The sequence below is a fragment of the Hemicordylus capensis genome, chromosome 17 (genome assembly GCF_027244095.1).
Source record: "Hemicordylus capensis ecotype Gifberg chromosome 17, rHemCap1.1.pri, whole genome shotgun sequence".
NCBI classification, from domain to species: domain Eukaryota; kingdom Metazoa; phylum Chordata; class Lepidosauria; order Squamata; family Cordylidae; genus Hemicordylus; species Hemicordylus capensis.
This window is the reverse complement of record NC_069673.1, coordinates 15,959,093-15,979,538: the sequence shown is the minus strand read 5'-3', so window position 1 is coordinate 15,979,538 and position 20,446 is coordinate 15,959,093. Positions and strand designations below refer to the sequence as shown.

General features: G+C 63.2%; 2 protein-coding genes across 2 annotated transcripts in view; both read right to left on the bottom strand.

Moving 5' to 3' along the window:
• Nucleotides 1–20,446, bottom strand: part of RABGAP1 (RAB GTPase activating protein 1) — a 48,830-nt gene that overhangs the window by 4,433 nt on the left and 23,951 nt on the right. Inside the window, exons 14-22 of the mRNA XM_053281644.1 lie at nt 8,896–9,009; nt 7,313–7,387; nt 5,947–6,072; nt 5,474–5,617; nt 4,465–4,506; nt 3,247–3,375; nt 1,918–2,010; nt 715–825; nt 424–528 (exon numbers count right to left, since the gene is read on the bottom strand). Coding sequence (XP_053137619.1) covers nt 424–528; nt 715–825; nt 1,918–2,010; nt 3,247–3,375; nt 4,465–4,506; nt 5,474–5,617; nt 5,947–6,072; nt 7,313–7,387; nt 8,896–9,009 — 939 coding nt within the window. The remainder of the gene's footprint in view (nt 1–423; nt 529–714; nt 826–1,917; nt 2,011–3,246; nt 3,376–4,464; nt 4,507–5,473; nt 5,618–5,946; nt 6,073–7,312; nt 7,388–8,895; nt 9,010–20,446) is intronic.
• On the bottom strand, nt 15,894–20,293 carry GPR21 (G protein-coupled receptor 21). The gene has a single exon (XM_053281656.1). It carries the CDS (start codon nt 19,904–19,906, stop codon nt 18,836–18,838), a length of 1,071 nt encoding a protein of 356 aa, XP_053137631.1. The 5' UTR covers nt 19,907–20,293; the 3' UTR covers nt 15,894–18,835.

Sequence of the window (20,446 nt, the reverse complement as noted above, 5' to 3'; positions counted from 1 at the left end):
GGGAAGGCTGGGGGAAGCGAGGAAGCACTTGCTTGCTCACAGCGCCATGGAGAGGGACCACTGCACACAAGACCCCTTTCCCAGGCGGACCACGGGGGGCGAGGAGAGCCACAGGAAGGCTGGCCTTCCCCCTGGGAAACCGCGGCCAGCGAGAGCCAGTCCTGGCTCAAAGCGGCCCCGACCCAGCTTCGGAGAAACGGGCCCAGAGGGACTGTGGCGCGACACTTGGGCAGGGCAGCTCTGTTCTGCAGCCCATCTGCCCTCAGCAGCCCAGAGGCGGAGAGAACAAGCTCCGAGCTGGCCAGGGTCCTGCCGGCCGGGCATCGCCAGCCAACCTGCAGAAAGCCCCCTGGGCCCCCCGCGGCCCTCAGGGAAGGGCTGGGACAGGCCCGGAGGCGGCTCAGAAGGGCCCCCCCTGCCGACCTGCGCGGACTCCTCCTCCAGGCGCCTCTTCTCGTCCTCGGCGTCTATCAGCTTCTGCTTGGTCATCAGCAGCTCCTTGTTCAGGGCGTCCGCCTTCTCCTCCGCCTGCAACACCAACCCGGGAGGGAGGGAGAGAGCCGAGTGTTCGGGGAAGGCCTTCCGGGGAGAGCGCTTCAAGCCGGCCAGTGTCCGGACCAGGGGCCACCCGAGGAGGGGTCCCCTTGCCAAGAGGGCTCGGAGCAGCCCCAGGGAGCCTCCGCCCGCCCGCCCAGCCGCCGGCCGCCCACTTACGTTGTCCAGGTCCTTCCGCAGGGCGATCTTGCTGGTGACCAGCTCGTGGGCCAGGTCGTCGTTCTCCTGCTCCAGCCTCATGTTGGCATCCTGCAGGCGCCGGTTCTCCCGCTGAGCCAGGGCAGGGAAGGTGGAGGAGGAGGAGGAGAAGCAGCAGCAGGGGTTAAAGGAGGGCACCACACCCCGCGCTGCCCTCTCCAGCAGGGGCTGCCCGTTATCAGGCACACACCCTGGCAGCAGTGGGGCGCGGGAAGAGCAGCAACCACCCACCCACCCAGACACAGGCGGGCGGCTCTTCGCTCGCTGGAATGGGCGGCTCGCTAGGTGTCCTGGTGGCGGATGCCCCAGAGAAGAAGACCCCCCCTCCGCCCCCGGGACCCATTTGGGGGGCAGCAGGAGGTTGAAACCAGAGAGCCCAACCGCTCAGACCTGGCCCCCTCCAGAGCCAGGGGCCCGTCAGTCTCACGCCTCCCTGTCAGCAGTCCCAGTGGCCACCCTGGGCCACTGCCATCCCCGAGTCTGGCAGCCCAAGGGACCCTTCCCCCAGGAAGGCAGGCGGGCTGGCCAGGCCCCGTCTGTCCAGCCCAAGAGGAACCAGCTGCAGGCCGCTCGGCAGGGAAACGTTATGGCCGCCTTGGTGGGGGCCGGGCAGCCACGAGTGCTCACCCCCACGTAACACAGAGGCGTTGAGGCCAGAGGGGAGCGCCTTGGGCAGACGGCGGGGGGTGGGGTGGGGCAGCATCACTCAGGGGCAGAGACCCCACTGGGCACGCAGCAAAGCCCAGGCTCCATCCCCGGCCGCATCTTCAGGCAGGGCAGGGCAGGTCCTTCCTCTGTCTGAGCCTGGGGAGCTCCTGCCAGTCCGTGTTGGGCCAAGGGCCTGACTCAACAGGAGGCAGCCTCCCCTTTCTTTCAGCAGGATGATGGGTTGCGCAGTGGGGGTGCAGAGGGCAGCAGGCATCTCCAGGGAGGGCTGCCAAGGCCCCTGAGCCCGAAGCCCTGGGGAGCTGCGGCCGCTCGCCGGGCCCGGGTTCCCCTCGGGGTCAAGGAGGGCCTGGGCACAGATGGCCGGGGGTGTGTGTGTGAGCCAGAGGCTGGGGGGCCGAGCCTCCGCTGGGCTGAGAAGACGCTACGGAGCCGAAGAGACCCGGGGCCTGACTCTGGACCGGGCAGCTCCTTCCTTCCGCCCCGAGGCCCCCTCACCTCGAATCTTTCGAGGGGGTCCTCCTGCTGGGCCTGCTGCTCCCGCATGGTGTGGTACTCCCGCTCGTACTTCTTCAGCTTCTTCTGGCTAATCTAAAGGGCAAGAGCATCTCCGTGAATAGGCCGGCCTGGGACATTTGGCCAGCAGCAGAGGCCATGGGGCCCGTGTGCCAGACGGCCCAGCCTGACATGCACAGGACACAGAGAGGGAGGGAGGGAGGGAGGAATACACGGAGCCCCGTGGCAGGCCACACAGCCCTGTGACCAATTCCCCTCTGATGGAAAGCGTGTGGGCATGCAAGCTTCCGGCTTACACAGAGCCCTGCAACAGGCAGAGAAGCAGCCCTACAGAGCTCCCCGACTGTGACTCTGGACGGGGGTGGGGCAGGGTCAGCAGATAAGCAGCGGCCTCAACACAAAATGCGTCTGCGCTTGGAAAAGGCAATTAGCCGTGGTGGCTCAGAAGAAGCTCCGGACCCAGGGGCAGTCTACCTCTGGCCACAGCAGGGGAGGGCGGTTGCCTCCTGGAAGCATCTAGGAGGGCCTGATTTGGGGCCTGATTCAGGAGGACTCTTCTGGGGGGCCTCGATGCTGCCTTGACCGGCCTCCTGGGAGAAGGCTCCCCTTTCTTGCCCCACCAGCACTGCCTGGGCCCAAGCCGGCCAGAGAGACGCCTGGGCAGCAAGGCGCCTGGGGGCTCCTCCTGCCCGCCCGCAGCAGCAGCTCAGGAGGTTGCTCAACTGCCCTCCCCAGGAAAAGGCCCCTGAGTCATCCCGGGAGGCCAGCAGTCAAGCCTCCGAGCAAAGGGTGACTGAGCAAGCAGCCCTGCGGGGGGGGGGGGACTGGGGAGGAAGCCGGCCCTCGGGCTCCCTCTAGCGGTGCTCGCCCAGAAGCGTCCTCAGCCCACACGCTCCTCCCCGGCTTCACCGCTCCGGGGGGTGGGGGGGAAGGGGGAGAGGCTCTGCCCTCCAAAGGCATGGCTCACAAAGGCAGTCGGGGAGATCAGTCCCCTCCTCGCTTTTGCTGCAGCTGCAACGGAGGCAGAAGGGACCAGCCAGCGCACTTAAGGGAAGAGGCCGTCGCTCAGCGGCAGGTAGAAGTGCAGCCCCTGGCAGCATCTCCAGGTAGTTTCTGCCTGACTCAGTAGGCAGAAGCCGCTTCTGGCACTCTCTGGGATGGGAAGGCCCAAGCCCTGGGGGGCAACAGCACCTGACCAGCCTGCCCAGTCCTCCGAGGTGCCCCGAGCCAGCCCTCTTCCCCCCCATTAGCAGAGGAGTCCAGGCGATGGAGGAGTTCCTGCCGGGGGGGCGGCCCCCCCCGCCCCCTCACCTTCATGCCGCAAGCCAGCTCCATCAGCTTCTTGGCGTTCTCCTCGGAGCGGTACCTCTTGGGCAGCTGCACCCGGAAGAACTTCAGGGCCCCCTCAAAGTCCGTCAGCAGCAGGTCGTCCCTGGTCGTCTGGAAAGGCAGGGCAAGCGGGCTCTTGCAGTGCCGCCCAGAGGGACAGGCCCAGAATGCCCCCCCCCGGGAGGGGGGGCACCGTCCAAGGGAACATCTACAGGCAGCCAACGGCCTCTGTGGAGGCCAGCAGTAGGCCGGGCCCCCACGTCTGCACTGGGAAGGGGGCGGTGCTGGGTGCTGGGTGCGTGAATCCTTCCCTCTGCAGGGGGCTCCTCTCCAGGATGATGGGCACGTGGAGGGGGCACGCCCAGTGACCCCCCACTCCTAGCGATCCCGATGCCAAGGCAGATACCAGTGAGACTCCAAGGACACCACCCAAGTGGGGCCTGGTTTCTCCTTAGGGCAGAACGCGGAGGATCTCCCGCCTGGCTTGCAACCCTGCCCCTCCGCCAAGGAGGAGGCCATAGAGGCACCTCGTTTCAAGGGCTGATTCTCGTGATATTGAGCCAGGGGAGAGCAGCTGGCCTCTCCATCCCCAGCACAGCATCCCTCCCGGGGCTGTCTTGGGTTTATTTCTTAGACTGTGAGCCCGCTGGGGACAGGGAGCCGTCTGACCTGAGCCCTCTGCCTATCCATCTGTCTCAACCGCTTGGGGGACTTTTGTTGGAAAGCGGTCTATAAGGATTGGGAGGAGAGCGAGAGAGCGAGAGAGAGCAGCCCAGGGTCAGCCAGTGGGCTGCATGGACGAGTGGGAATCTGGATCCGGAAGGCCCCACTCTGCATGCACACGGTGCGCACACATGGCCTTGATCCTGCCGCCCAGAACAAAACTCATCCCACACAGAGATGGACACCACTGAGAGGGACCATGGCTACCTGCCTGTCCCCACTCACCACAAGCGTCTTGGGCGGCTCTCTTGTCTCCACCCCACCACCGGGCAAGACTTGAAGCCAATGAATGACACACAACCCACCCTCCCACCCACCCCCCCGCCCCAATGTGAGGCAGCAGGAGAGTGCTGCTCGCTGGCCTCCTGGCTCCCGTTCACCCGCCACCCCCTCCAAATCTCTGCATGCACCAGAGCGCTTCACCACCAGAGGCCAGAGACCGGGCACCTCGCGCTGGCCAAGCCGGGGAGTACTCACTTTTAGCAACCCGAGGGCAACGTTAAAGATCACGCTGATGCCCTGGAAGGAAGGAAAGGCCAGAGTGAAGAGCTGCCGGTTCTGCTGGTGGCATCAAAGCAGCTCCCTCTGGAGCCATCTCGGAGGGCTCTTGTTCTAAAGGGAAGTTCTTCTGGGAACCGGTCAGACTGACACACGTCGCTCATTTCCCAAGGCATTCGGAGCCCTCTACCTGCTTCCGGGCCTTCTCTCCGGGAACTAGTGCCGCTAGTCAGGGAAACGCCGCCTAAAGCTGTAGCTCCCTTTTTGTGCTTAAAAAACAGCCCCCCAAGCCCCCGCCTTAGAGGGCAAGCTCTCCAGCCAGGCCACGATCCACTCCGTGCAGGAGGTCTGGAGGCTACAGACTGCCACACCTGACATGCCTCCTCGTTTGCAAGAGCACGTTCCTGTCCCTCGTTGTGAGCAGCAACACCCCGGCCCCCTGTGTGCTGTGGCTGGAGAGAGGCAGGCCAGCCGCAGCAGGGGTCCCTCGCGGCAAAGGCACCCCAGGGAGAGCAACCCCAGCGGGGAAGCGGCTGGTCTTTAAGTGAAAGGGCGCAGCGGAACTGGGCCATTTCACGCTAGCCAGGGGAAGGTCTGCTGAGCATTAACGGAGGCGGCTAATTAGGAGGCAAGTAAACAGATGATTAAAACGGCCTCCCAGGGTGCCGCTGCCACTGCCTGGCTCAGTGGACTTGGTGCTGGTCTCCCAAAGGCTCAGGCGTGGGCAGCCAAGGTCTGGGTGTGGGTTTAGGAGAACGAGGAGGGCAGCTCAGGGAAGAGGGGTGGCAGGCACCCTCTGCTCCAGCTGGGGGTCTGCCACGGAGAAGAAGGCCATGCCGACCCCGTGAATCCCGCCGCACGGCTTGTGCTTTGGGGGCTGGGCTGGGCTTTCTGCTAAGGCTCCGTCTCGTCTCCGGGTCCAAAGAGGGGCTAGGCCTCCCTGAGGGCTGGCGTGGCTGGGAACGGCCTGCACGGCCCCACCACGTACCTCGCACAGCAAGAGGTCGATGATATGGAAGACCATGTACAGAGGGAACTTGGCTGTGAAGAGGGTGAGGAACCACTGGGAGGCGTACATGTGCGCTTCCAGGCTGATCTCCAGGAAGTGGCTGTAGAGGTCAGGAATGTACTCCTGCGGGGAGGAGAAAGAACGGTCACTGGTCTGTCCTGAAGAGCTTCTTAAAGGGCTGTAAAGACACATTGGTCCACCCCGGCTTTCAATTAGGCCTCTAGAACCTATCTTTCAAAAGGCTTTTAACTTTGTTTTCCACCTGCGCTGTTTTACTGTAAACCTGCCCTGCCTGCGGGCTTCCCAGAGGCCTTGAGCTGCCGCCTGTTGGAAACAGGATGCTGGACTTGGCGGTCTGAGCCGGCAGTGCAAGGCGCACGCTCTGGAAACCACCTCGGGATGATGCTGTGCAGGGCAGAGGCTGCTCCGGCAACCCACTCCCCCACCCTCACCTGCATGAGGCGTTCCAGCTGGTAGAACTTGCAGTGCAAATCTTCAAAGTTCTGTTTGAAAAGCTCCCTGAGTCCATAGTCAAACATGATCTTGACCAGTACACTGAAGGCCTGCTCCTCCGGCATCTGCGGGAGACAGAAGACACACCTGCTGTCCCGGCTTTTCCGTCCTCGGCTCCAAACACCGCCCAGCTGTCTCCCGTCAGCCCCAAACCGCCTGCACCTGAGGGCCCGGGCTCTCCTATCCCTGGGAAACCAGCACCTGCCTATCCGACGACTGGGGGGTGCTGCCTCTTTCTTCATGCTCCCTGTGCCATGAGGGGGGGGAGTGGGGGGGCGGGGAGTCCTGCTTCTCTGTTGACCCACAAGCAGTCTGCTTTTGCAGCACGGGGGGAGGTCGCTTCCGATTTCGTCCTAGTGGATGGCACGGCCATCCTTCAGGAGGGGCTGAGGGGCTAAGAATCCTGCCTTTTCCCCAAGGGAAGGAGGCCGTGGATCAGAGCCACGCCGAAGCCCTGCAAAGCGTCACTCAGCAACTGACAGCGCGGAGAAGAGCTTGCTGGGGAGGGGGCGGAAAAGACGGGAGTAAAAATAACTTCTAGCAGCAGAAAGAGAAATTAAGTGCCAGAGGAAAGAACCCAGCTCCTTTTGTGCCGCGTGTCTGCCGAGACGAGGGCTGAATCCTCTGCCACGGAGGAGAGAGACAGCCGGCTGCCATCTCCGAGGAGCTGCTGGGGGGGGGGGGGCGGGGGGGGCTCCCTGGGAGGTGCAGGGCAAGCCAGGCAGCCGGCCTCCACACCACCCTTCGCCAGCTGCCAGGGTTGAGCCCGGTCGGCCCCGGTGGGGGAGTGGGCCATGTGGGGGCTTCCACACACAACCCCAGGCACCCATCGGTGGCTCGACATGCTGAAAAGGGGAAGGGCAGCCACGTTGGCCCCTCTTCCCCGACACGGGGGTGGGACGCGCACCTGGGGGGGTCTTCACGCTGCCACTTGCCCCACCCCCTCACCCTACAGCCGGGCAACCCCCGACACCCCCCGCTGCTTCTTCTGGAAAGTCGCCTTTCATCGCAAGAAAGCCAGCCAGGTGGGCTAGTTTCCCAGCTGAATGTCCCAGCTGGACTTGACGGCCAAGAGCGGCTCCTCCTCGCCTGCGGGAGCACGGCGGCCCTCAGTCTCCCAGTCCGGAGAAAACTTCCTGGCTCCAGCCTGGCCCGGGGCCCAGGTGCCCAGAGTCTCGCTGGCCCGAACGCACCTCACCCCCACGAGCTAGGCAGGCCGGGAACCAGCAAGCGTGAGGAAGGGGGGTCTGGGCGCACCCCCCACCCGCTGGGGGGCCCTCTCTCAAGGACCAAGCGGGCACTCACGTGCAGGAGCAGGACGGCGGCGAGGAACGACTGGCCCTGGCAGTAGCCGATCTCTTCGTCGTAGACGGAGTAGGCCTGCGAAGAGAACCGGGAGGCTGAGGGCGCAGGAGAGAGAGGCAGGAGAGAGGGGGCCCCACCCCTCGCCCCCCCGGCCACAGAAAGAGGGGGCTGCACCCATGGAAGAGACACTCCCCTCACAACGGAGGGTGCACGTCTGGAACGCAGGACCCGCTTGCTGCACACGGCAAGACGTGCCAGCCCCAAAGCCGCCAGCTTCCTGCTCTGTAAAGCAACGCCTGGCCTGGGCGGGCAGCCGCCGCCTCCCGCCCCATTCCGCGCTCCAGAGGGCCGCCTTCCCTCCGGCCCGACCGCAGCCCAGCCCGCCTCCAAGGGCCCTTCTCCAGCCCTCCTTGCCCCTGGAGGCACAGCAGGCCGGCACCAGGGCGGAGCCTCCCTCTCCTGCCTGGCCCCGGCGCTGTCCGCTCTCCGGCGGGTGCTGGGAACCGCGTCACTGCGGCCGGCTTGTGGGGGGACCAGGCTCCTGCGATGGCAAACTGCTGCCGCTTGGTTTCCTGGCTTGTGACTGCCAGCCACCTTGGCCGCTTTTAGAGAAAGGCACAGAGGGGTCGAGGACATACGGTTTCCTCTACGCGAGAAGGGGTTTCACAGCAGGCAGGCTGGCAACCTGACAGGGGCTCTGGAGAGTCCCCAAGAAACAGGGGAGGGGTGCAAAGAGTGCCGCCCCCGCCCCCCACCGGCCCCAGGTCCTCTGGCTTCCAAGCTCTCTGCTGGTGGAGCATGGCCACCTTTTCAAGTTCCTCCTTGGAAAGACAGAACCTTGCCTCAATACCTTTGCAAAGAGGAGGAGGATCTCGGAAGGCCAAGCCCGGGATTAGAGATAGTAGCCGTCTATCAACGGCTGCTAGTCTGGGGGCTACAGCTTGAGGCCTCCAGCCTCAAAGGCAAGATGCCTCTCAAGACCAGTTGCAGGGGAGCAGCAGCAGGAGATTGGGCAGGCACAGACCTCTTGCCTTTGGGCATCTGGTGGGCCGCTGTGTGAAACAGGATGCTGGACCAGAGAGGCCTCCTTGGGCTTGATCCAGCAGGGCCGTTCTGATGTTCTTATGTCCCTAAAGTTAAGGTTCTGATCTGATTTGAGCATCACGTAACGGGCTTCCTGCTCCTCCTGCCAGGGCAAGCAAAGGGTGAAGAGCAGGGATTCCCAGATGGTGTGGACTACAGCTCCCAGAACCCCCCGCTGCACTGGCTTTTGCTTGGGGGTTCTGGGCAATGTAGTCCACAACATCTGGGAACCCCTGTTAGTGGGAACCCTGGTGAGGAGCGAGCAATCTGCCGTGCGCACGGCGCTCCCGAGGGAAGGGAAGGCAGAGGAGGCCGGAGGGTCTGGGCCCTTCTAGGCATGGGGGTGGACACAACACAAGGCAAGCCCTGGACGCTGGGCTGCTCGGCCTTCGATCTGCAGAGCCATTCTACCCAAGGACCGGAGGAGAAGCAGCGGCCACGTCCCCCGCAGAGCTCATCCGCTCGCAGGGAGCCAAGCCAGCCACGGCAAAGAGCCCCACCTTGCATATCTTGTAGAGCGAGTCCTGCCCGTCGCCCCCGGTGTCCTTGAAGTAGTCGTGGGCAGGGAAGGTGCGGTTGATGTCCCGGGTGATGGCGCTGTCTTGAGGGGACTCCTGCAGGGGGGGCAAGAGGGAGGGCAGGCCGTGAGCGTCCCAGGGCTGCAGCCCCGGCCACTCTCGGAAGCCCAGCTCCACCAGGGCCGGGTCCTCTTCCACCGCAAGGCACGTCCTACTCCCAGCGACGACCTTTTCCCGGGAAGAAAAAGGCGGTTTTGACGTACCAGGACGGGGCGGGAGAGATTTTTCTCTTTGAACAATCAAAGCGAGTGGGAAGGTAGTAAGAGGGCCAACCTGCCACTTCAGCCTCCTTCCCACCAGTAAGGCCAAAGCAGGGAGATCTGCAAAATGGGGACATGTTAGGGACGGAAGCTGCAAACCCGGGTTTCCCCACACTCTGGGCCCCCATGGGCTCTCTGAGCACCAGCTAGAGGCCCTGGAGGAGCTTGCCCACCCCTATTAGGGGAGGCACCCAGCCAGCGGAAAGGAATCCACGCCGGACTGGGATGCAAGCAGGGAGGCAGTTACCACGGGCAAGCCCTCCTTTGCTCAACTGAGGCGTCACTCTAGCTTGGAGTGGGCTGATCAGGCTCCCTCCCTCTCTTGACTTCAAGAGAGCCATGGGGAGGGGAGGAAATATAGTCCCTCCTCAGCCAAGTGCGAGCTCCCCTCCTCTCCCCCCCGCCGATCCCACAACCACCTCTGTACCACCAGCCACCCGTTTCGTAGATCCTGTGACCAGATCCGCCAGCAGTTCTCTGCTCTCACACAAGCTCTGGCCTCATCGCAGACTCTGAAGTCTGGCAACTCAGAGATGAGGATGGCACACCGGGTTCTGAGCACCACAGAGGGCCGATGGTGGCACGCACGATCCCGGCTGGCTGCTTTGCCACTGGCATGCTCCAGCGCTTGCTGGTGGAGTGGTGGTGTGCATCCCGCGTGCTCAGGAATGCACAGCACAGTGGTGTGGAGGGCCAATCAGCAAGGTACTCTACTTGCTTTTTGTCCAAATTCAAGCTTCTAGACCTCATGACTGCAGGATTGGGGTGGCAACATCTGGTGAGATCCAAGGAGCCCAAAGGAGGCTGGGCAGGGCTCCTCATTCTTGGAGTGGGGGCGCCTCTGCACCTTCCTGAGCTCCCTGTCAATCATGCCTTCCCCCATGACTATCGGAAGCAAAGCGAATGCTGCAGAACATTGTGGGGAAATGGGCATGGCACTCCCTGTGTAGGGGACTGACGGAAATCCTTCTTACGGGGAGATATGAAAAGTGATGACCTAAGTGAGAACCCTTGCTGACCTTCCCAAAACACAACCCACAATATATGTGGGTTTATTATGGTCTGCGATCACTCAACACCTTAACAATGCAGAATTGTCGCTCCATATCCGACTATTCAAAAGCCAAGTTCACTGGAAGCCGAAACCGAGGTTGGCCAATGGTGGGAGGCTGTTGGCCATCTCCAAATCCTGAATCCAAAGCCAAGTTGCCTCCCAGAGGAGAGGAACCCCCAAGGGAGGGAAGGGCCCAGCGCTGGCAAGGGAGAGACCCGCCTGCTCCACCCCACGGCCAAGGGCAAGGGGAGTTGAGGGGTGGGCGTAGGTTGTGGCAGGCCACACTGGGGTCCCCCCCTCACCCCAACGGCAGAGTCTGTGCTTGGCTCGCCCTGGCTAAAGCAGGGGGCCTGGGGCTTCGAGGCCGCTCTCCAAATGTTCTCCTGTGATCCCGGGGGAAAGTGCAGGGAGTGACCATGTCTGAAAGGAAATACTGGTTGGTCCAAGCCAGGGCACAGCAAGGCCATGGTGGAAGCCGTGCCCGCCCCCCCAGGGCCCTATTTTTATACCTTGTGGTGAGAATTGGCTGGCCGGGCCGTTTCTCAGGCTTCCGAGGGGCCGGGGAGCGGAAGGAAACCCTCGCAGGCACACGCCCCAGGCCACCGGGGGTCAGGAACAGAAAGCGGTAAATGGCCGGAAGAGCGAGTGGGAGGCTGCCAGGAGGACGGGGAGGCCAGCCCCTCAAGATGGCCACAGCCCCCAGGAGGGCTACTGCTCAGTCAGTCCCTGAATGGGGGGACACCCGGAGAGGTCCAGAGAGCCGAGCAGAGGCTGTGCTGCTGCTCCAGTGGCGAGACCCCACTCCCCTCCAGCTTTGGGAGGGGCTGGATTTGTCAGGATCCCACGTGCCTTCAGCAGGCGACAGTTCCCAGGAGATTCTCAGCGCCAGGCAGGAGAGTTAACAGGGGCTGCCTTCGACCGAGTCTGAGGCTTGGTCCATCGAGCTCGGCCCTCTCTCCACTGACCGGCAGTGGCTTCTCCCGGGTGGCAGGCAGGCAGGAGTCTCTCCCAGCCCTGCCTGGGATCGAACCTGAGGGCCTCCTGCATGCCAAGCAGAGGCTCTGCCCCGGAGCTGCGGCCCCTCAGGCGTGCATCTCACCGCACTCACCTGTGGCCACCCACCCCAATGCAAACCCAGGCGGGCCCTGCTTAGCAAAGGGCACCATTCAAGCTGGCTGCAGCAAGACCGGCTCTCCTCTCCCCGACTGAACAGTCAGACCCTTTGCAGACCCTCGGAACTGGGTCTGGCTCAGGGGTGCCAGCTGCAACTGGCAGCGTCTCGGCAGGCTTCCAGAGGGAGCTCTTCCCCAGCTCAGCTTGGAGACGCTGCCGAGACCACCGGCATCTGCCAAGCGGGGCTCTGGCCACCACTGCTGCTCAGAGAGGGTGGAAGCTGAGGAGGAGGGCAGTGGCAGCTCACCCACCGCTAGCAGCCATGGCAGCAGTATGCACCCTCCCCCTGTCCAGCGCATCCCTGTTTCCACGCCCGGCTCCCCTGGACAGCTCCCCAGGGGCACCTGAAGTGGTCGCTTTTGAGAATGGAATACCAGGCTGGATGGACCTGATCCAGAAAGGCCCTTCTTAAAGCCATCTCGGGGGAGCCGTAGCCACGTTCTGCGCGGAAGCCCTTGGATTCCTCACCCGTGAGCCAAGAGGTGGGGTGCAGCTGCCCCACAGCGGAGCAAGCGCCGTCTCCCTGGAGATGCCAAGTCCCGGCGAAGGGCAGCGCAGACAGGGGAGCTCTCGGGAGCACCCCCGCCGGAAGTGAGCGGGAGCTGTGCAAGGGTACGATCGCGGGAGACTCCTCGCCCTCCCACGTCCCTGCGGAGCGGCCATTCGGCTCCCACGGGGTGCCTCCAGGAGAAGCTCTCCCCATTCAATGGCGCCCTTGGCCAGCCCTCCAAAGAGATGCAAGAGTCCCGAAATCTGGGGTGCAGCGCGAGCATGGACTGTCTGGGGGTTGTCTGGGGTCCGAGATTCCCCTTCGGGAGGAGTTCCCTTTCGAGCATCTTCTTCTTTAGCAGTGGGGGTGGAGAGAAAGGCGGGGGCGGGGGGACGGGAATCAAGTGATTGCTTTGCTCTGTCTGGGAGGAAGAGGTTGTATCTCTGAACCCTGAGAATTCCCACCTTACATCGCTCGAGACCATTTCCAATAGCCCACTGGAGCCACGTGGGGCCCTTATGCCAGAGCGTGAGGCACACACAGGCACACACAGAGGCACACACACACTCTAGAAAAAGGGACAGACAATGTTCAATGCTTTGGTCCTTTTGCCCAAGTTCCGCAGAATACATCCAGCCCCAAATCTGCCGGAGACAAGGTGAGAAGGGCCCTCCGGTGCAATTAAGTGCCGATATGACATCGTTTCAGGCCAAATATGGCAATAAGCCCGGAGATGCTAAAAATACAAGTGAATCCCCAAGTGACACCCAGCCCCTTCGGCTGTGCTCCCTTCCTTTTAGGGCATGCGGTTCCCACAGGAAAAACCAGCGAGCGAGGAGGCACTTGCCCTCACCACCACCACCACGAGGACACGGAGCGTTGCCCCCTTGGCATGGGGCTCACTGAGGCTGCAACCTCCACAAGGAAGCGCCCGGCCGTGGCTTCCCCGCCGGAGGCCGCAACACGGCCCCAGATTTCCCTCCCTCCCTCGCTCAGCATGTGAAACGGGGGGTGGAAATCACAAGCAGCAGGCCACAGAACAGCCACACACCAAGGGTTTATTTCAGACACAGAGCGCCTCCACTGCCAAATTAAGTGTACAAGCGGGGAAAGGAACACCGGAGGAGGGAGTCCGTGGGCCAGGGGTGGGGTGGGGTGGGGTGGGGTGGGGGTGAGAGCAGCAGCCTTCAACCCGAAGCCACCGCCTGCTGGAGCAGTGCGGCCTCTCCAGGACCTACAGCCACGCCAAGGCACCACCGGGCAGCCTTTCCGAAGCCGCAAGTCGCCCCGGAACTGGGGGCCCGTCACGGAACGTGTCCAAGCCCGCTGCTTCTTGCAAGGGCAAAGAATTCCAGAGGGGAACCATGGATCCAGAGGCCTTGGGCCACCTCTGGGGCCGCATGGGGTGCCTTTAAAGAAGCTGAATGTTTCTGCATGCCGAGAGAGAGAGGGGGGGGCCCAAGGGATGGGCCCACTGGGTTTGGGGGAACCGGTGCGTCACTAGCCCCATGCTGTTCTGGAGAGAGGAGACCCAGATTCAAAGGGCTGCCCCATGGCACAGCTCAAGGCGGGGGGCCCTCTGGCAAGTCAACCTGGCTCAGCCGACGGGGGAAGCTGCCGCCTGCCGAGTCAGACCCTGGGCCCACCTAGCTCCGGATTGCTTGACCGGCAGCAGCTCTCCAAGGTTTCAGGCTCCGGGGGGCCTTTCCCAGCCCTCCCTGGAGATGCTGCCAGGGACCGACCTTAGGACGTTCTACATGCCAAGCAGAGGCTCTGCCACTGAGCTGCAGCCCCACAGCTCCCCTCGTAGGGCGTTTGGGGTGAGGAAGGGGCTGCCGTCCCCCGACCCCCCTGCTTAGGAAGAGGCTTACGGAACAAGGGTCTCTGCCCCCATTTAGGCGAATGGGGCTGCCCCTCCTTGTGCAACATCTCACAGGCCCACCCAGGGAGCGCGGCATCCGTGGGGCACCCCATGCTTGCAGCAGCTGCAAAGAGGAAGCCCGGCTGCTCCCTCTTGGGTCCCCGCGAACTCTGGCGCGGCCCACTGACCCAGTCACCAGCCACTGAAGGGCCTGGAGCGGCTTCTCGGACAGGCTTGGCCCCCTTTTCACTGCAGAGCCCAAGGTGCCGAGATGCCAGACGCTTGGGTCCTCTGCAGGGGGCGGGAAGCACGGCTTCTGGGCAAGCCCGCGACAACGCCACCCGCCAGCAACCTGGCAATGCCCGGGGGCAGGAGAGGTCAGGAGTTGCCTTAGACGGAGCCCAGCCACTGCTCCCGTCCGCCCCAGGGGTTCCCAAAGGGGTCCCCAGGTGGCACTGGGCTACCACTCCCATCATCCCCAGCCACTCTCATGGTGACTGGGAGGACGATGATGCCGTCCACCCAAGCCTGGCAACCCCTGGCCTACACTGGCAGGCAGGCAGCAGCACCCCCAAGGCTCCAGGAAGGGGTCTGGAGCCAGGACCGCCGCACCGGGGACCTCCCGGAGGCCAGGCAGGGGCTCCCTCCCCAGAAACAAGCCCAGGTGCCGCTGCGAGAGGCCTCTTTGCCACTGAGCGGCCACAGACCCAAACGGCGCCTGCGCTGGAGCACCAGCCGCCTTGGCAGCATCCCTGCCCTGCCTGTCAGAGGTCTCCGTTGCAGTCCAGGCAGCAGCTCCAGTTTGGGTCGGGACAGGCCCCGGAGGCCTGAGCTGCCAGCGCTGGCCCGGGGGGACCCAGGCTCTGGATCGGCTTCCTGTGTCTCTCGGGGGGAGCCCTGAGAGAGCGCTCCAGATCAAAGGGGGGCCGTTCCTGCCAGAGGCCAGATTCCACGCCGGGGGGGGGGGAGGGACTAGCACTATAAATATCCCTAAGGAAGCGACTGGGGCACAACGTGGGTCCCCCCCCGCCCGCTCCCCTCCGGCTTCTATGCTCCTGCCAACGCACTGAAAGACTTTTTGGAGCCCGGGAAGAGCAAGCCTTCCAAGTGTCGCTCTGGATGCGTCCCTCGGCTTCCCGTTTGCTCCAAAATGAAACAGGTTCGGCGATGAAAAACCCTGGCTTTGGCCAAAGGGTCCCTTCTGCAAGACTCCCGGGGGGGGGGGCGCAGTGCAGATCGCCACAGGAGGAGAACAGCCCCAGCCAAGGCTCCTGGTGCCCAGCACGGGCAGGGAGGGCAGGGCCCCTCCAGACGCCAGCAGGAGCAAGTTTGCACTTGGGTGTACACTCTGAGGCAGTGCAGAGGTCAGGACGCAGAGGGGTGACCTGGGGAAACCAGAAGCTGCTCCCTGCGGAGTCCGACCCTTGGCCCATCTCGCTCCGTAGGGTCTGCCCTGACCGGCGGCAGCTCTCCCCGGTTTCCGGCAGGAGCCTTTCCCAGCCCCACCCGGAGATGCTGCCGGCGGGGAGGGAACCAGGGACCTCCTGCCTGCAGAGCAGAGGCCCCGTCCCCGAAGGGGAAGACCTCACAACCCACACAGGCTGCCTCCCGTCCAGCCTGCCAAGGGGACCCTTCCTGCTCACGGCCACAAGCCCAGCACCCCGCCCCACCAAGCAGCCTTTCTGGCGGAAATCTCCACCTCGCCACGGGACCACTGAGTAGCCTCAGGGAGGCTCTTCTTCTCCCAGGGCTCAGCCACGGAGGCCGGAGCTTCTTCCTCACCGGTCGCTCTGAAGGGCTACCCTGAGAGGAGCACTCAGAACACTTCGCCTGCGGGAGGGGAAAGCCGGCCGTCTGTGTCGTCTCCCAGGCCTCAGATCTGCACTCCCCCTCCCTCCCTCCCTCCCTCCCTCCCTCTAAGGAGCGCACGGCCCGATCAATGCGCTGCCGCCTCAGCTGTCCCCCCCCCACCCCGCGTCTCTTTGAGAGTGTAAGCTTCTTGGGAGCAGAGACCTCTCTCTGGCAGCGACGTAACTCTGCAAGGTGCCTCTCTCCAGCAGAGGGGGCACAAGAAACCCAGCCAGTGAGAAGCCTCCTTGGCTAGAAGGCCCCTTCCGTTAAATCGGGCACCCATTTTTTATTTGACGTGTCAAAATTCTGTAATATCAGCTTACATAGAAGCTGCAGAGGTTGCCATCTGAGCAGAGGCTCAGCCTGGGGCCGGATCTGCCCAGGATTCTCGCCCAGCTCTGACAAGACTGTGGTTCGGTTCGGTTCTCTTTTCTGGTCAATGACTGAAATGAAATTGAAGGGAACTGGACAAGACTGCGGGCAAATTATGCAGCGAGACCACAGCCTATTTCAGGACCCCCCCCCCCCCAGAGTGTCAGAGCACCGCACCTCCAAGGACCCATCGACTCTGTTGAGAACTAGTGTCTTGATTTCGCTATTACAAAGCGCCTGAGTAATCGGAAGAGACGGGAGACCAGCAGGCAAAAACGGGCGGCTGGAACCAGAGGGGGCCTCCACATCCCCCAGCGCAGGGTCATCGCTGGTCTCCTCCTTGCCCTGGGGAAGAGGGGCCACGCCTTGGAGGAGCACGCGGGGACCCTCCAAGAAGTGTCCCTCGGTTACCAGCAGCGACTCTCCCCCATGAATGCTTTGCACGGGTTGGCCTTCTGGCCTCCCTTTTCTTCCGGCCCCATCTTGGGCACTGCCCTCCTGTTCTGGAGCGACCAGCTCAGATTGCTGTCGCCAGCTAATACCCAGAACCACCCGCCTCCGACACGGCTGTGCGAGAGAGAGGGCCCCACTGCTCTGAGCCCCAGACACCCTCCTGCCCAGTTGCAAGGCACGCATGGAGGAGGAGGAGACAGTGGCGGCGGCGGAGTCCTCCTGCGCTCTCGCAGGGCAGGCTTTGTAACTGGCCTTTTCCAAAGGCCTCCTGTGTGGGGTGTCAGGCTCGGGGCTGCCCAGCTCCACTGAGACTTCTGCAAAAGCCACATGGCCCAAACAAAGCCGTGTTGGGGACAAAAGGCCAAACGCCATCCACGGAGGGCTGGGAGTCCAGGCCTGGGACAGGGGAGGGCTCTCCGTCTCCGTCTGCAGCCTGCTCTTCCTCTGCAGCAAGCTCCCCCCCCCGCCCCGGCCTCACATCCAGCTGTGGGGCAGGCAGAGGCCCGTTCTCCACTTGCTGGCCTTTCCATGGGTCCCCAAACAAGCCATTCCTCCGTGGTGGGCCTTGCAGGGGGCCCCCCGGGGCTGAGCGGCTCCTGAGGCCAGCCAAGGCATCTCCTCTCGGGCCAGGCCTGGGGAGGGTTCCGGTCAGGATCCTGCAGCTCTCAGGCCGGATGGGGACAGGGAGCAAACACACGCAGGCTGTCTGGAGAGGGGTGAGCCAGAGGGAGAGCAAGCACACAGGAGCACTGCCAGGCCCACCTGGCCGGAACCAGACCCCCAAACCAGGGTGGGGGCAAGACGAAGGGGGTCCCTCTCCCACAAGGATGGTGCCACACAGAGATGGCTCGTTCATATGCACAGGAGGTTTGCCGGAACCCGGGCCTCTTTGGCGGGGAGCTGGCTGGCTTTAGAAACAGGCGGCCCATCACAAGCCTTTGGCCCGTGGCCAAAACGGAGAGGCCAGCAGCCACCGCCGTCATAGGCAACCAATGGCCCCCAGGGGGTGTCTTGGGAAGCCACCGTGAGAAGCAACACAGAGGCGGAATAGACTGGGGCTGGCTCCAGGAGGCCATTAACCGTTCTGCTACCTATAATTTAAAAAAAACAACAAATTAAGCCTCAACCTTGTCCTCATGCAGATGTTGGACTACAAACCCCATCATCCCCGCCCACTGCAGCTGGGGGACCCAAGCTGTGCGGCCTAGTTGACACGGTGCATTTCGACAGGGTGCAGTGCACTTCGTCCTCCTCTCCGGGTCCCGCCTCCCCAGCGACTGGGGTGGGGGGGGAGAAGGGTTTACTTCTGCATAAATATGCCCGGGACCACGTGATCGCCTGCCAGGTATCCAAAGTTCCGGCTTTGATTCATTCCCTCCCGCAAGAAGGGCACCCCCCCCCATTTCAAGAAGGGAAAAGCCCTTTGCAGCTTCACCCCCTCCTCAAGCTGCTGCCACGAATCCAACCGGAGGGAAAGAACAAAGTATTCTCTCTGCTCTTTTTTTTTTTTTTTGAGTGCCATTGGAGTTGGTTTTGTTGTTGTTGTTTTTAAAGAAAAATATTTTATTCAACTGCTAAATTTGGTCTGCTCCCAAGTCATCCCGTTACTACACAAACAGAATTTTAAAAATGCAAATACTGCACTCCAGAATCACAAACAAGTGTCCTAATTGGGGGGGGGGGGGCGCACAGGAGAGCTACTGTAAGAGCACATGGGACGGGGGTGGGAGGAAATTGGTGCTGATCCCATGGGCTGCATCGAGGGTTTGCCGCACGCCGAAACCCAACGCCCCAGTCTTCCCAACCAGCCCGAGGGAGAAGAGAGAAGGCCTCAAGATCCGGAAGCAGGCTTGGGCATACGCACAACACAACGGGCCCCCAATGAAAAACAAAAACAAGGATTCCGGGAGTACGCCACTAAACCATTTACATTCCCACACTGACACACGAAGCAGAGATCATTCCAAGCGCGCTCGGGCAACGCCAACACCGGGAGGAAGAAATCAAGGGGGTCTTTCAGTGGGAGCTCTCCAGACGCCCACCGCGACCGGTCACTCCAGGTGGGAGTGCGGAGAGGGAGAGGGAGGAAGCGTGCTGCATGTCTTAAAAAACAGATCCTGGAATCACTACGAAACAACCCCCCCCCCGCCCACCCTGAGGACACTGTCAACGTGAAACGCCAAACAGACACCACACATGCTCATGGGAATTCCTGATTCTCCTTAATCAGCAGCATTTCTGGGAGAAGGTTGTGAGCTTTGGAGTTCCTCTCCGCTTTGTTTGGTGTTTTTTTTTTGCAAACCTGGACAATCCGAACTCGTTTTTGCAACGGGAGCAAATCCACCCCACTAGACGTGGCCCCCACTGGAAGGTCTTTTGCCCCTGGAGGCCGAGGAGTCCTTGGCCGGCCGGTGCCGGGTGCAGGAGGCGCAGACGGCGCCCGAGAGGCGCTTCAGCCCTTTCTGGAAGACGCTGTTGGACAAGCTGTAGATGACACAGTTGCAGAAGCTGTTGCTGATGGCCAGCCAGGTGGTCAGGAAGGAGGCCATGTGGCTCTGGTAGACGGCTGAGCTCTCCAGCAGGAAGTAGACGATGTAGGGCAGCCAGAGGAGGTAGAAGACGCTGGTGATGCGCAGGAGGACCATGGCGTAGCGCTTGTCCGGGCAGGGCGGGGCCTCGGCCGCCCCCCCCTCCCGGGAGCCGAAGCGCACCTGCCGCTCGCTGATCTCCCGGGTGTGCTGCTGGCAGATGCGGAAGATGCTGGCGTAGGTGAAGCAGACCACGAAGGCGGCCGGCGCGTAGAGCACGGCCACGATGAAGAGGGTGAAGGCGGCCCGCGTGGGCCAGGAGTCGGCGCACCACTGGAAGACGTCCCCGTGGTAGCCGGGCTTGCCCCAGCCAAAGAAGGCGGGCAGGAAGACGGCGGCCGGGTAGAGCCAGACGAGGAGGATGCAGAGGCGGAGGCGCCAGGGGGTGACCAGGCTGTTGTAGGTCAGCGGCCTGGTGATGGCCAGGTAGCGGTCCAGGCTGATGCAGGCCAGCGAGGCCATGGAGACGCTCTTCAGCACCGAGACCATGTAGCCAAAGGCCTGGCAGACCAGGTCCTCCGGCAGCGGGGCCAGGCGGTAGCGCAGCAGGGAGAGCGAGGGCACCAGGCAGCTCACGCCCACCAGCAGGTCGGCGTAGGCCATGGTCTGGATGAAGCAGCTGGTGGTGTGGTGGTGGAGCAGCGGCGCGCAGTGGGAGACACAGATGACCACCAGGTTACCCGAGATGATCAGGGCGGTGAGGAAGACGATGACGATCACCTCCAGCAGGCAGAAGTCCAGGCCCTCCGGGGAGTCGCTGGCCAGCAGGCAGAACGGCTGGCGGCTGCTGCTGCGGTTGCTGCCGCCGCCGCCGTCCAGGGAGGCGTTCATCTTGCGGCAGCGAGCCCCTTCACGCGGCCGGTGGCTGCCCGGCTGCTGTCATTGTGGTGGCTGCCGCACGTGCAGGGCTGTCAGTGCCGGAGGAGGCGGCTCCGGGGGGCTCCTGGGCATTGCGGCAGGCGCCGCCGAGGCACCCCTGGCAGGCTGGCTCGGGCACTGCTGCAGCAGCAGCAGCAGCCGCGGCAGAGGAGGAGGCGGCGGCGGCGGCGGCAGAAGCGGCAGTGGCGGCCTCCCCCCTCCTGCTGCTGCTGCTCTTTCTCTGGCAGTCCTCAGCACACACACACCACAAACATATGGGGCGGGAGGAGGAGGAGGAGGAGACCGCTCTAGCTAGAGGCTGGCTGGCTGGCTGGCCAGCCTGTGCGGTGGGGTGGGTGGGTGGGGTGGGCCAGCAGAGCAGCAGCGCTCCACGCAGGGGGTGGGTCCTAGCAGGGAAGAAAGGAACGGAAAGGAAGGAGGGGGGTGCATGGAAGCGGCGGTGGCGGCGGGGGGGGGGGGGGGCAGGCATTTCGCAGCATCTCTCCAGCGCCG

Coding starts and splice junctions, on each gene's coding strand:
- GPR21 (XM_053281656.1), bottom strand. CDS start 19,906: ATGAACGCCTCCCTGGACGGCGGCGGCGGCAGCAACCGCAGCAGCAGC.